At 50.1% G+C, this 15,383-nt stretch overlaps 4 protein-coding genes across 4 annotated transcripts; 3 read left to right on the top strand and 1 right to left on the bottom strand.

Annotated features, from left to right (window-relative positions):
* Positions 1-1,005: 1,005 nt before the first annotated feature.
* RhiXN_00302 (uncharacterized protein) lies at positions 1,006-6,905 on the top strand (the record flags this gene model as incomplete). The annotated part of the gene is made up of 9 exons (XM_043320121.1): positions 1,006-2,190; positions 2,253-3,530; positions 3,589-3,839; positions 3,892-4,162; positions 4,211-5,628; positions 5,697-5,952; positions 6,014-6,277; positions 6,343-6,493; positions 6,520-6,905. 9 exons carry the CDS (start codon positions 1,006-1,008, stop codon positions 6,903-6,905), a joined length of 5,460 nt encoding a protein of 1,819 aa, XP_043179133.1.
* A 320-nt stretch (positions 6,906-7,225) lies between these two features.
* Positions 7,226-8,034, top strand: RhiXN_00301 (RNA recognition motif protein; the record flags this gene model as incomplete). Its single annotated transcript, XM_043320120.1, has 5 exons — positions 7,226-7,468; positions 7,544-7,650; positions 7,709-7,796; positions 7,851-7,963; positions 8,013-8,034. The coding sequence occupies 5 exons, from the start codon at positions 7,226-7,228 to the stop codon at positions 8,032-8,034; spliced, it is 573 nt and encodes a 190-aa protein (XP_043179132.1).
* Positions 8,035-8,339: 305 nt separating this feature from the next.
* On the top strand, positions 8,340-11,412 carry RhiXN_00300 (DEAD/DEAH box helicase; the record flags this gene model as incomplete). Its single annotated transcript, XM_043320119.1, has 8 exons — positions 8,340-9,434; positions 9,483-9,613; positions 9,665-10,556; positions 10,589-10,717; positions 10,800-10,968; positions 11,116-11,260; positions 11,313-11,322; positions 11,377-11,412. 8 exons carry the CDS (start codon positions 8,340-8,342, stop codon positions 11,410-11,412), a joined length of 2,607 nt encoding a protein of 868 aa, XP_043179131.1.
* Positions 11,413-12,113: 701 nt separating this feature from the next.
* Positions 12,114-15,232, bottom strand: RhiXN_00299 (elongator complex protein 2; the record flags this gene model as incomplete). Its single annotated transcript, XM_043320118.1, has 14 exons — positions 12,114-12,176; positions 12,439-12,556; positions 12,608-12,704; positions 12,774-13,014; positions 13,066-13,190; positions 13,239-13,299; positions 13,460-13,589; positions 13,646-14,053; positions 14,107-14,417; positions 14,466-14,533; positions 14,583-14,666; positions 14,727-14,859; positions 14,916-15,053; positions 15,104-15,232. 14 exons carry the CDS (start codon positions 15,230-15,232, stop codon positions 12,114-12,116), a joined length of 2,106 nt encoding a protein of 701 aa, XP_043179130.1.
* Positions 15,233-15,383: the final 151 nt, after the last annotated feature.

The raw sequence follows: 15,383 nt of genomic DNA, 5'->3' as shown, positions 1-15,383 counted from the left end.
CATGTAGTTTGATTTCTTGGTGTTTGGTAAATGTCAAGGTTGGTTTTCTGGTTTCGGGGTGCTGCGTGAGGAACGCGAGGTCTTTCCAAGTTGGTTTATAAGAAGGATATAAAGCCTTGTATGCAGATTCTTTGATTGCCCATCTATGTGTGTATATGTATACATACTTGCTCAACTTTTATATGCCATTTCATTCGTTGCGGTGAATCGTACCTGACAGCCAGGAAGCGTATACGTTCCGTTGAGCCATTAAGCAAATTAAAGCGGCCGTGCTCGGAAGAGGATAAAATCCTAGCCGGGAAACGCGGGTTGGTGGCTAGACGCGCAATGCGGGGCACATGGCATACATCAACACCTATGCCGAGTATCATCCCAACAACTCGGATCAAAGTTGGGAAAAAAAAGGGAGGACCGGACCAGTCCCAAAATTTAACTTTTTGGCCCCAAATACCCACGTTAAAAGATAGCGTAATAACAGGACCCCCGATTATCCCGGGGGAGGCTTCTTCGGCTTCCGGACATGGATCCTAGTGGCCGGGAGGGGGGAGGCATCGTTTTTTCCGGACATGAAGCCCTGGTTGGAGGGGGGTAGGCATCGTGCAAATCCGGACATGAAGGGGTCGCCGCGGCCCGAGGCTTCTTCGGCTTCCGGACATCACGTGGAGGTCCATCCTCCGGGGAAAATTTTTTCCGGGCGCTAACGCCGTCAAAGGGTCACTTTTGATCGTAACGGTATTCAACTTACAGCCTCGCTCGGGGGCTAGGTTATGTTTCTAGTATATCAACCTACTGTATTTACTAGTTTAAGTTGAATTTATTGTTTTCCCATTCCGTTTTGAGCTTGATGCCCCGGGTATATGCGTTTGCATTTGGCTTATAATTACCAACACTCGGGGTTATTTTCTGAGCTTCGCACACAAATTTTTCGTTGGTGTTAGTGATTTACGTGACCATAGCCAGAGTCAGAGCTCCTTCGTGCTCGAATTTCCATCTCGTGCGAGTACTATGGGAAGTTTAGGCAAATTGTCTGCGCGTAATATCATTGCGCCCGGGCAGGATATAATCGAACAGAACAGCGCGCTTTCCATCCCCAATATTTTCTTAAATTTGCTCCCCGCCTTTGATGCTCCAGTCCCCGATGCTCTTCGATTCACTTTCCCACCTCTGAATAATAATTCGCCCGAGCAAATCGCCTCTTCTACGACTCGTTTCCACGATCATTTGCCCACAGCAATTGGTGCGGATCTCATTGGTCATTCGATTCCCGATCCTACACTCTTCCTATCTCTGCGGAAAGAGTGGCAGAATGTACAGCCCGATGAAGTCCAGTCGATATTCCATGTGACAAACGATGGAAACGCTCATTATTACCCAATCTGGATATTGACATGGTGGGAATTAGTGCTATCAGGCAGACAGAAACAGGACCAATGGCGTAGCGCGTGTGACTGGCTATCCCAAGCTAAATCGACTTCAAACCACCCGGCTGCTTTACAAGTTTTCACTCAAGCATGGGATTATATATCGCATATAGGATGGGACACTGCAATTCCGTTCGAAACCAGATGCTCTGCCGCTGATCTATCGTTCTTTCTCTCAAACAATTGGTTGGCCACTCGACATATTGATTGGATGCTCGAATCGGCGCAGCTCCGCTTTGAATCACGCGAACCAGGCGAGGCTCAATTGCGACCTCCCCATAATTCAGTTATTTTCTACTCACCCGAAGTCCTCCGGGGCATTATTCGACGATTCGAAACCATTCCACCCAGTATTCCTCCCGAAGCGATCTCTCGGTTTCTTTCGCCACTTCAAAATCGGATTCGAAATGGGGAGCGCCCACTGCTCTATACCGTCTATAACTACTCTGACGTACACTGGATCGCGCTAGAGGTTGACTTCAACCGGCAGGTCATCCGTTATGGCGACTCGATGGGTGGCCAGAGAAGTTCGGCTCGCATTCGGAATATAATCAACGCCTGGCTGAAAGCGACTTGGGGTTACGACAAATTTGTGTCTGAACAGATGCCATGCGGTACTCAAGTGGACGATGCGACTTCCTGTGGAGTTTGTGCGGTCAATACCATTGAAAGGCAGGTCTTTGAAGACCCATTATGGGACGAAGGTCTTGCCTCGGCATATCGGGCATCAAAATTTGTGGAAATAGCGTACCGAATATTAGTGCCGAATGTAAGCTTCTCCTTGTGCCTATTGCTGATCCCGTGTATCTACTAAACATATTTATTTCAAAGGGATCTGATTCCATTATCAACCCCCCATTGCCGATATCGCGCATATTGGCCAATTCGTTAGCTGGGTCAATCGGACAAGGTTTATTTATTGCCGAGCCCCCAACATCTCCTCATCAAGCCTCCGGTTATCTCTCCTCCGATGACAATTTCTTCGATGGATTTTCTTCAGATGTAATCGAGAATGTCGAATTCAACGCCTTAAACTTATCCGATGACCAGACCGATGGGGATGCAACGGATGATCCAGAGCTCGTGCATCGAAACCAGGTTTTGATACGCTCGGGATTGGACTCAGACTCGAGTTCAGACTCCAACTCCAGCTCAGAGAGTTTGAAACGCCCGAGAAAACGACAAAAGCCTGGGAAGTCGGCAGCACATACCCGGACTGTCTTAGGAGCCGTTCGCGAAGGAAACTTTCAAATCGACAACCTTCGATGGGCTCGTTTTGAAGCAACGATCAAAGATCTCGATAATTATGCTGTGCTCGATCGCGAAAACCCACTATATGTACGACACTCGACATGCGGGAATAAGTTCAAGATGCGCCAGCCATACGATACCAAAAATTTCAAAACACACGTCCAAGCAAAAACTTGTGGGCCACAGGCGACAGGAGCATCCTCAGGAAGAAAGTCAAAAAGCTTGAAGAAGTCCGATGGTGCCGGAATGCTCCCTCTCACCTCGTTTGCTGGTTTCAAACGGCGTTCTGACCGCTCTATCAGCACTAGTGCAAATCTTACTGGCCCAGAGCCACAGCTTTCTACTCCTGGCTTGCCTGCTATGGTCGCATCTTCGTCATCTACTTCAACACCATCTTCTCAGCAGGAGATCGAGCGCATGTGCCCAGGCCTCTCGGAAGAAGATATGTCAGGTATATCTAATTACTTGCTTCGAACTACGTATATTGGGGGAGGAAGTCGCGCATATAAGCACTTTGCGTTTGCTCTTTATTCAATACCATATGCCGAACTCGGAGCAGAAGAGCAACAGAATGTTCGGAACGAAGCTCATGGAAATGTCGCCTGGCGTGTAGATGAGTCCCGTAATGTTGTTATTGCCTCGGCCTGTACTCGCATTGCTCGAAGAGGGCGCACTTCAGACGGCAGATTGCGTTCATGCAAAAATTGTGCGGCTCTGTTGAAGCTCCGACGTTTCAGAGCCGCTGTCCGATATGAAGCAAAGCCGAATCAAAAATTTACCAATAGGCGATGGGTTCGGGCATCCTCGTGCATGCAGTTTGCGAAGGTACACGGTGTGTATGAACTCATTGTCAACAAGGTAAGTTACATTCATTATTATTTAATTTCCTTTCAAACTGAAAAATTGATGATTTTAGGACGAGAGGACTCCAGCGCAACGATTTCTTTTACAGGTACTTAAAGGCGAAATGAAAGATCGAAAGATTTTCTGTGGGATGGTTGAAGTGATGGCAATGATGGACGACAAGGCGCTTCGTGGAGTTGGCCTTCAGAATGCCAAATATCCCCCCGAATTCGACCAATTTTGCCACGAAATCGTCAATATATCCCCACTTGCATATCAAACATTTCGTAACATCTTTGGGGGTCGAACTGCATCGAATTTTCGGTATGTAGCACCAGTTATTATCTAGTTACAGGCCTATTGAGAGTCTTTGTAGAGTAATCCGAGGCCGAGAGCGTCGTTTCCCTCTAGCAATCGACGATGGTGTTTTCGAAATTGCACAGATTTATTTTTCTTCGATTAATTACACAGGCCCGGTGTGCTTGTCATGCGATGACACCAAGCTCCTGCCCGCTCTCAAAACCTACTACGATACAAGTACAAAACTGTGGTATTTGCTTGGCGGAACTACGGGCGCCATCGCTGTTGCAAGCACAGAAGAACTTACGTCAATTCTGAAGGATGGGAAACTTTCCAAGGCTTCGAAGGTACGATCCTTAAACTAGCGCTGGACTTGGGCCTAATCCCTATTATAGCTTCGGCTCTGGGTTTTACAGGTCCCATTGCCGCATATACCCCCTCTTGCCATTGCTGCACTACCAATTGCCTCAAATGCTACGACCCAGTCACTTATTGGCTACTTGAAACTTGTCATTCAAGGCCTACTTGCCCGAGGAATACATGTCATTTCGTATGCTACGGATGGCAGCGCAATCGAACAAAATATCCAGGAGTCACTCTTTATGTCCATGGATAAATACCGACACTATACTGTCCCGCATCCTTCACGGCGCCTTCCCAACAGCCTATCTACTCCAGACCCCTTGGACTTCAAACTAGGTCTCTTAGACGGCAAGACCAAGGATAATCCATGTGTAATCATCCAGGATAGTAAACACGCACTCAAAACATTGCGTAATACCCTATACTCAGGTGCTCGGCTTTTAGTAATGGGTTCCAGGACACCAATGTATTCTCAAGTTCGCGACATTGCTGAAGATCCCGATTCAACCCTCCATCGTCGCGATGTCGAAAATAACGATCGGCAGGACGATGTTTCCACGGAATGTGTATTCAACCAGTTCACACTTTCATTCGTAGTCAAAAAACGACCCCAGTACCTTGGCTTAGCAGTCTATCTATACATAGCAGGTGAACTCGGTGATGCATACCAGAGCCGACACATTTTGCACGCAGATCGGCTGTGGATGGTACTTCGAGCAAAATTCTTCTTCGATTTCTGGCGACAATTTCTCCTGGACTCTGGCTACTTATTATCTCGATATTTCATCTCGCAACAGGCTTTCAACATCTTAACAACAATAATTGAGGGCTTAATCTTGCTCATCTATGCTTATCGTGACTATATGCCCGAGGGGACTCCCCTTTTACCCTGGCTGCACTCGAGTGAAGCCTGCGAACACTTTTTTGCCGAAATGCGAAAGCTTGTTCCAGACTTTACATACCTTGACTTTATTTTCTCTGTGCCTAAACTTCGTGTTCTGCTCCGCGCATCCTATCGAAACAGTCCCGAGTTTTCCGCAGCATCGACAGAGCGTCAGAGGAAAGCAACTGGCTACCAGCATACATACATGGATTCAACAAATGTTGACTTGTCACTTCTAGCTTGCTTCCCAACAGACGGCGAGATTGCAGAAATTGCATATATTGCATACCGCGAGGCGATTCTACTTGCTCAGGCAGTGAATATACTTCCCGATGACCTGGTCCCTGCAACAGCGCTGGACCATACAAGTACATTTGATCAATCTGAAGAAGATACAAGCCCCGAGTCCAACACAGGTGTGGCAGAAGACTTATCATCAAGTGAAGCGTTTCAAGAGCTAGTTGAGCTTGCAGATGCCCACGACCTTCCGCTTGAATCAATTTCTATTCAACGCGATAACTTAGTGTATGCTAATGCGGCTCTTCAAACCGAGGCCACGGCTCTCATGTAAGTGGACAAAATCTCTCTAATTGTTCCCAAATGGCTGATAATATTTTCCTGCCACGGTGTTTTAGTGACAACCTTCCCCCCGAAAACGATGCCGATGTACTGCTTGACCGCACAGCCGTTGAGGAACATACAAAATCGACCACAGAAATGTCTGACCCCAACTTTCTTGAGTCACAAATTCAAGATATGAATAGCGAAACCTTTCCCCAACAACGCTCTTTGGTCGAGCTCAACTTTGATATCCTACTGCAGATCCGACAGCGCCATCAAAATCCACGCGCACTCAAGAGTAGCAAAAATTATGCAAAATTTAAGGCAGGCGTGAGCATATATTGTAGTCACTCATCGTCAACACTGATTATTGATATACGATCATACATAGCTACTAGGTAAAACTGCCTCCCAACAAGGGGAGGTCCTTCCAGGCTCATTGGCTACCCCGCACGCATCGGAAGGACTATCAACAGAGACAAGTCACGCAGCGCTAGCTCGCTCGTTCTTGCAGACATTGCGCGATCATGAGCTTAGTAGTCATAAGATCTCCCCCCGCCTACAACGCTGGATTGTAAGTGGGGGTGAGACGGATGGACAATTCAAGGGCAACACAGCAAATGCTAAAAAAGCCGCAGAGACCCGTGCAGACTCCGTAAGTAATGTTTCAAGTTCGCTACTTTACCAGAAAAACGTTGTAAATAACCGAATTCTTGATAGTATGTCAAACTTCGACGCGATTGCTTGCGGAAACGCGGCATTCCCAGGCTACTCGAAGATATTGCCACGGCACGAATTACTATCATTGACCCAATCAAACCCGGGACTTTTGTCTGGATTATGTTGGAAAAGCAAATTATGCTTGGACGAGGTAAGTCTTGACTCATATTTATGCAGAAAAACTCAAACTGGATATTACAGTTATGGCTATATACATCAAGGAGGGCGGATACAATGGGATGAACCTATGGGTCCCCCAGACCACTCATCTCGGGCACATCTCATATGTCGCAGTCCAAACCTATCAGAAGGTTGCATCGCGGGCCAAGTATCGTGCTATACATCTTGGTCGGCCAATGGAGATCCCGTACTACCAACTTGTACCGACAAACGAGCTCTTGATGCGCGTCGGCTTCGTAAACACGCCAGGCTCGGAAACTGAGGACATCGAATTGAAGGATCGCCACATTCTCGACGAGAGAGATGAATTGGCGCGTCTTTTACCCGAACTAGAGAAGGCCGGTATACCACGAGTGGGTTCAAAAGCCAGAACGGGATCGTAAAAGGAAAATATGTATATAGATATAGATATGTACATTTAAGCGCCGGGCGCATACGGCCCGAGGCATCGTTCAACTTCCGGACATGGAGGGTTTGGGCTCCGAGGCATCCGCGGGTTCCGGATATGAGTCATATAGGTGGCCGCCGAAAAGCTTCCGGATATGAACACTAGTAGGAGGCCGGATTTCCGAAGAAGCCTCCCCCGGGATAATCGGGGGTCCTGTAATAACAATGTCACGTGCACCCCGTGTCGATTCTACTCAGCGCCGACTCCACAGACGCACACACACAACAGCACGACCCGAGCGCACCCAAACTCTTCATGTCGGAAATCGAAAAGGAAATTGCGGCTGCAGGGTCGGGGGACGAAGATGAAGAGTTGGAGCAGATGAAGGCGCGTGTACGAGAGATGGAAGCCGAGGCTGAAAAGTTGCGCACCATGACGGCTCAGGCTCAACCTGGGAGCGGGCCCGGGAGCGTCGGGTCCGGTGGGGGCGACGCGAGCAACGAGTTTGGAGAAGAGAGTGCGGAGATAGTCGATGCGCGGAGTGTGTACGTCGGCAATGTGAGTTTTCGATTGTTATATTTTTGTCTTTTTTGAATGGGTTGGGTGTTTACAAAGGGTGATTGGCACATATAGGTGGATTATGGAGCGACGCCCGAAGAGCTCCAGGCGCATTTCCAGGCTGTTGGGACGATTAATAGGATCACTATTTTGTGTGACAAGTTCACGGGACATCCTAAAGGGTTTGTTTGGATTTTCTGGTTCATTTCAGGATTGGACGTTGAAACTGGGAGTTGTTAGGTTTGCATATGTGGAGTTTGCAGAGCCGGCGCATGTACAGGCTGCCGAGGTGCTGAACGATTCGTTGTTTAGAGGACGAGCGATCAAGGTTAGTCATATGATAGAGGAGAGTTGGGCAATGTTTGATACATCGTGAGCGCAGGTGACGGCCAAGCGAACAAACATTCCTGGAATGGGGCGTGGTCGAGGCAGGGGAAGAGGCGGACGAGGCAGGGGCGGGCGCGGATTTGCGGGATACAATCCGTACCGTGGACGGTAAGCAAAAGAATGTAACAAACAGGCTCTTGCTAACGGAGGCTTCTAGCGGACGTGGAGGGTTCCGGTAGCGCAGCGTGACAGGTCGCGCTGTTGTAGGATGGGTGGATTTGATGTGTAGGGAAAAAAACACACGAAAAAACAAAACGGAAACAGAAACGTACATGGGACCAGATGTTATCAGTAATAGTCGTAATTGTATTGTTTTGGACGAGCTGGGACGACATGTAGACGTCAGTGTGCCTTGTGTGTGGGGATGTGTTTGGGGTGATAGCTGATGGAAGAAAAGTGGGTTTGTCATGGGCACGTGTTGATGAAAAGAGATGGAGGATAAAGGCCTGATGCGCACATCCATCGCCCTGTCCCCTCGATTGCCATGGCCGGGCGCGTCGCCAACACACTCAACCCGGCTTCGCTGCCGTTCTTTCCCCCCGACGACAAGCCTGATTTGGGCGTTATTGGTCAGCACCCATCTGCGACTAATTCGGCAACGACAACACCCCATCCTGCAGCTACTGGTCTGCATACACCCGTACTAGGCACTGTGGGCAATCCATACTCGCCCTATTCGCCCTATGGACCGGGCCGCCAGGGCTCTCTCGCGCTCTCGAGCGGAAGCACGTCTCCACCGCGCCTGTTGCGCACCGGCAGCGGACTTGGCGAAAGTCAATATGGTTCTCCTATTAGCCGCTCCCGCTCCGCATCGCGCGAAAACAGCATCGATCCGGCCACAAATGCAAATCTCAACGGCCAATCGACCGAGGTGCTGACTCCGACGGCCAAGAGCGGCTCTGTGTCTTCCTCGTCGCCCCCTCACGACTATTTGTCAGCCAACTTTGGCCAGTATTCCATCCAGACGGCCCGCAACGACGAACGCCCCATTGCCAATCTTGCCGTCGGCACATTTCGCGCAGAGACTATCAGTCCCGCGTCCTCGGTCCGTTCCATTGGTCCCGAAGTGGCCTCGTTCGATGCCCATGCCAAGGCCTCGCCGTTTCTCAACGACATACTCGACCGTCTCATTCGATGCGAGTACGCCAACCGCGACATCCACCAAGAGCTCCGACGGATCGCAGACAGTGTCTCTTTTCTTGTCGAACGGCCCGACCCGCCCATGAACAACCCCCTGGCCCAATCCCACTCGGATGAGCTCAAACAACTCAACCAGCGCGTGTCGGCGCTTACTGCCTCAGTCTCCCAGCTCATGGCCATCCAGACCCAGACCCACTTGCAGAACATGAGTTCCGGCTTTTCCGCCGCCCCCAGTCCCGTCACGCCCCAGCTCAATCTGCTCGACCCGCCCCAGCCCCACACTATCAACCGCCAGCCGCCGCGTGGGCCCATGCCCGTTCGCACTTGGTCCTCTGGCAGCATTGACCCTTCCGGCCGTGGTCTCGCTCCAGACTCGGCCATCCGCGGTCCGGACAAGCGGCGCTCGGTCACCAGTCTCATTCGTCGCGACTCGGCCAGTGTAAGTCCTTAATTTCTCCCATCCAGGCACCTCTAATCCAATCTCCAGGCTCTTGACGTACTCGCTGGCGAACCCAGCTGGGGTGGAGGCTCCCCACGCAACGAGACCGGCCCTGTCATTTCCAAGTGGGAGCATCTCCCTCTGGCCCCCGAGCTCTTGCGCTCGATCGCTAAATATGGGTGTGTTTCTCGGTCGTATTTTTTCTTTCTTCCTTATTGACTCGCCTCTAGCGTCGGTCCTCCAAACAAAATTCAACAACGCGCTTTGCCGTTTCTCCTGCGCGGCTCGGATATCATTGCCCAGGCCCCTCCGACTCAAGAACGCATCGCGGCCTATGTTATTCCCGCTATTCACGTCGCATTGACCTCGTTGATCGGCAAGCCGCCCAACCGCGGCCCATTGGTGGTTATTATTTCCACCACCGTCGATCAAGCAACCCAAGCCCAGCGCATGATTCGCGATCTTGGTGGGCCAGTCGGTGTACGTTCAGCGCTGGGCGTCGGAACGGGCGGAGACGTAGTCCAAGAGCTCAGAATGCTTCAGCAAAACATCCCCCACATTCTCTGTGGAACTCCCCAAAAACTCCACTCGCTCTTTACGGCTCCAGGAGGGCTCTACGGTGGAGAAGTGCGCCTGCTGGTATTGGACGAAGTCGACCAACTCATTGCGCGCAATTTACATGACTTTGTGTATACCATAGTTCGACTGTTCCCTGCCCCGCGCGGTCGACCTCTTGGAAGTCCGGCCGTCGGACCCAGCACATTCAGTCCATTCGAAAACCCGAGTACACCCGGCGGCGGGAACCGATTCACGCGCATGGCCTCCCCTATCCCCCCTCCAGATACGCCCGGCATCATCGAGCGCCAAACTGCGTTGTTCTCAAACACGGTGCCCCAAGATGTGCTCAACCTCGCCAACGCCATCCAGCTCCGCGAGCCCGTCCGGGTCTTGGTCCGACGAGACGGCGGAGCTACGCATGCGGACCCGAGCAACCACTCGCGCGGTCTCCGCCAATTTTACTTGTACCTCGCTTTCACGGCCGGCGGAGCTCGCTCGGACCCGCCTCCCTCGACTCCGGGGGTGGACTGGGCATTATTGGGTCTGGGAGGGGCGGGGGAGCGAGTGCGGAGAGTGCACAAGCTCGGGAGTGGAAGTTGGATGCGTTGTCCGATTTGTTGGACGATGTGGACGTGGCGCAGGCGATTGTTCATGTCGGAGGACTGGTCGCGCTCGAAAATGTCGCTTTCAAACTTGCCGGCAAGGGCATTGATATTGTTCCCCTGGTGCGTTCTTCTCTTGCTTTTGAATTCATTTGTATTTCTCTCTTTTTCTGCGCCCTTGCTCTTTACTTACCCACTTGTGCAGCACGGTGAGATGAACTCGACGGCCAAACTCGCGTCTCTGAACAAGTTCCGGGGGACGAGTCCAAATGGCACATCAAACGGACAGAGACAACCAATGCGCGTGTTGATTGTCTATGACGTCCCGGTCAAAGCACCTGATGTCTTCCAAGTTCCGCTAGTCGTCAACTATGGTGAGTTTCCCCCTATTTCTTTATTTCTTTTACGTTGAAATTGACAATGATTCAATTTAACCTCGGTGTGACCGGTCGACTTGATCCTGCCAATGCTTGGCTTGTCTTTTTATTTTACGTCGAAATGACGATGATTGGCGTGTGTAGATCTCCCCAAGGCTGTAGAAGAATATGCCCACCGCGTTGCGCCTGCTATTTCGTCTAGCTATTCGCGCGCTGGAGTGGTTGTCAATTTTGTGACGGCCACGGGAGGTGATGTGGAGATGCTGCGCTCGATCGAGTGTTTCTACAAGTGAGTCGATCGTTGCTTGTTTTTGGTGTTGATGACTGACTGGCCTTTGTAGGATTAAATGTGTATGTATTAACCAGATAACACTCGTTCTGCCCTCGCTGATGTTTGATTCCCAGCCCGAAGTTCCCATGAGTCTTCGCGATGTCCTATAACCGGACACCAACCTAATAGACCTCAAGTCCGTCAACCGGACCGATTCGAATCGCATCCAATCCAACCAGTTCTGCCCTGTGTATCCTTACGAGCCCAACTATATATCCCTCAGCAAACCCAACTACGCACAACAAAGGATTCTTTCTTTTTCTTCTGTGTTTTCCTGTTCTATAGCCTTACGACTACCCCACCCCCACTACCTACCTACCTACACTTTTTAAACCGAACCGAACCGCATTCCCCGTAGTTTCTACCACTCACACACCCCCAACCGCATCATCTCATCTGACCTCGACGCTGTTATCTGCACTTTTATATTTTGCCTCTGCCTGTCTCATGTGTCTTTACTACCACTACTGCCTCTTTTTTTTGCCTTGACCCGTCCGTGCTTTTGTTGGGATTGGCATATTCAATCGTGTATTGATTTTTAGTAAGATCTTTTTTTCCTCATTGATAGCCCCCTCTGCTTCTGTTGGAATGCGCGGGATCTTTAAGCGGCCAACGGGAACCATATCGGCAAACCCGAGACTTGTGGGCCAAGATTTGCATCACGCCGGCCTCGAAGACGGTTCGGCACGGACAATTCTACATCGACAACTTACGCATACGCATGTATTCCAAATCTCGATCCGCAATAAAACAAAAACAAAAAAGGAAACTCGACTTGGGGGATTTCACTTGAAATACACATCCAACACCCTCATGGTTCGATCTTCGCTACACATGGCAAGCTGTTGAGGGTTTGTGCACCCGGGTCGCCAGGCTAAACGATGAACGTGTCCGACCGAAGCGACACTAAAAATACCCCACGCCCTTAGACAAAGGTATGGGCAAGAGAAAGAAAAAAAGTATATACGTACCTGCTATCAAATGTAGCTTCACTCGCCCATTTGTCAGGCGCATCAAGCGCAGAAATATACAAGTGCACGTGTCCGTTTTCTAGTCCGATGGCGAGTATGCGTCTGTACAAGGAGAGAGAGAAGGGGGGTTATTTCCGCGCAGAGGGAAGAGCAGGGGTGTGAAACTTGCTTTTGGGAGTATTCTGTGAGTGCAACGGCTGTCGCGGCCTCCTTCAGCTTAATGGTCGAGAGTGCTTTGCCCAGGTCGGCCTCGGAACCACTCCATATGCGTACGGTTTTGTCTCTGGTGTTCGACGGGTTAACCGCGTGTTCGTCCTTTGGTGGTCGAACGTACCTCGAAGCTGTGGCAAAGATCTTGTCGTCTGTGCTCCACGCACAGTCCCAGATGATACGCCCATGCGAGGCATTATCCCCTATAGGCTCGTACTCTCCTATCCATCCAAAAATATTCATCCCCAAAATATACTTTACTCCTAGCTAAATATAGAAATGCTAATTACCTTGCGATCCTTCTATCTGCCTGAACAGCCTCCATGATCGATCTCTCGACGCGGAGAGTATCATGCGCTCATCGTGACTAAATGCGATTCGAGTGATGGTGAGTGAATGTCCTGATAGAGGTTTACCGATAGGTTGCCAGTTTGATGACGCATGAAGTCGTACGACTGCATGGTTTGCAGAAGTGGCTCTGCATGCAGTTGCTACCAGACTTCCTGAAGGAGACACGGCTAGTGTATGCAACTATATTGGGGTTGTTAGAAGCGTGAGAATTGATGAGCACAAATTGCGTACTTCGTATCCGTGCCCGAAAAGCTTCTCGGTCTCAGGCCAAAGCGTTATTGTTGCAAGTTCACTGTCAAATGGTGGACGTGTGGGGGCTTGAGGGAGTGACATATCTTCGTTGGATGACTCCAGTTCTGTATACACGTTAGTATGAGAAGGTATTATGGTGGGTGTATGCGTACTATCTGTAGCTTTATTGGATAGCCCCAGTGGAGGAAGGCTTGCTCCTATAGGGCGGGCAGCCTGTTCAAGCTAATTAGTTTTGTAATAAAATTAGGTGAATCGAGCTTGCCTCGTCAGCTTGCTCATCCCCCCATTGGACAGTTCCTAGGCTGCGAATCGCCCTGACGAATCCTTTTGGTGCATCAAACACCCGAGCTATTTTCTCCTCTGCGCTGCTTACGAGACGTAATGCGCCTGGACCTACGAATGCAGCGTCGGTGAGATCATACCCATGTACCTGCGGACGTGCAAGTTCATGCCAGGTACGGGAAGCGCCTACAGGACCGTGGATGCGAGTCGTCTGGTCCTGACTAGAGTGAACAAATATGCATATAGCTCGTATAAAACAAGACCCATTAAGACTCACCTAGTTGACACAATATATTCGCCTTCGGGAGACCATGCCAACCCTCGTACAGGTCCGTAATGACCGGTTGGAGCATTAATTTCGGACCAAGCTTCTTGTTCGTTCGAGCTGCGCTGCCAACGCCTCCACCCACCATGCCATCCCCACCCGGCAATTCCTGTCGGGTCGATCCAGAGCGCGCCAATAAACCCTCCGGCTCTTTGCCCTCCTACGTCACCAAATCGCTGTACGGAACCCCAGATAGCTCCCGCCCCGGAATCAATGGGTTCCCAGATGATGAGGGATGCATCTGTCGATGACGAGAGGAGTTGAGGTGCCCCAGAATCACCAGGTTTCCAAGATACAGAATTTACACTCGCTTCATGTCCAACAAGCAGTGCATCAAATGACAGAGAATAGGTGACTGCTCTGTGGCGGTTATCAGCTTTGTCCCGAACTAAAAATAGAGCACCGTGACTCACTGTCCTTCGGAACCTCTCACAGAGAAGACGTGCTCTCGCATTGAGAGCTGACGCCCCGGCTCGTCGAGTCCGACCTCGTTCAAGGAGCGCTCGAACGCATCTAGTAGCTCGTCTGTTGGATCCGTTGGATCTGTTGATTCCAAACTGACGGGTTTGGGTACAGTAGGCTTGATAAGCCAAAGTCGAATGTAGTTATCTTGGCCACCAGAGGCAAGCGTCAGAGACGGATCGTCACTTTCTGGAGAGAAAGGGGAAAATGAGAGTGCCCTGATCCAATCTTCATGACCTTCGAGGGAAAGTGCAAAAACTATCTAATTTGAGATAAGATCAATGGCCAGATGCAAAAGATAAATGCTTACTTCTTGCCCTGAGGCTTGGAGATATACATCGATAACTCTTGATGTTGTCGCAACGGCGATGATCAGGGCTAATGAAGTATATTTAATATTTATCGGGTGCATAGACCACAAACTTACCAGAAGACCCAGGTAGTGAGCTCACGGCAATGTCAAGGGGGTAGCGCCGCTTTAGATCAATTGTTTGGCCCTCATCGATTTTGTCTAGGAGCTTCAATGTCAGTTCATGGCTATATCGTGAATAAGGTTCGTGTATGCACATACCACCGGTCTCATCTTGAGTGCGATACCAAGACTTCAACGTTGCATCAGATGAACCTGTTAAGATTAGGCTCCGGAATATAGATAGTGCAGATATGGGCTCCTTGTGCGCACGCCAAGAATGTGAAGCTATCCACTATTGTGATGAAACGTTCTTCAACTCTATTGATTGTTTGCAAGATACTCTCACACCTTGTCGCCTCGTTTCCTCCAAATTTTGACATGGCCTAGCTTGTCCCCAGTAACGAATGTATCAGAGAATGCCTTTACAACGGTGATTTCTTCATCATGACCAGGTAGAGTCGCGATTACACCGTGACCATTAGTATCCTACACTTCCCGTCGTTAAAGCTCTCGCAAATTGGCCTTTCATCACCGACCGTTGTATCCCAGAATCCGAGAAATCTATGCGAAGCCAAAGCAACAAGCCCAGACCCTATGATAGATGCACCATGAGGATGTCGATTCGTAGATGCGGAGATGTACGTCGTGGATATGTGGGAAAACATGCTGCGGGCAGTGATTTGAATGTGACACACCAGCCAAAGAGGGCGTAGCCACGCCTGATGAATGGTGTCAAATTTAAAACAATTTAGCACCGCATTTTCAGATCCTCACGTGAGATGCGTGTCATGGGTCCCGGCACACTCCAATTATGGC

The sequence above is a fragment of the Rhizoctonia solani genome, chromosome 4, assembly GCF_016906535.1.
Source record: "Rhizoctonia solani chromosome 4, complete sequence".
NCBI classification, from domain to species: Eukaryota; Fungi; Basidiomycota; class Agaricomycetes; order Cantharellales; family Ceratobasidiaceae; genus Rhizoctonia; species Rhizoctonia solani.
This window is presented reverse-complemented; position numbering and strand designations above follow the sequence as displayed.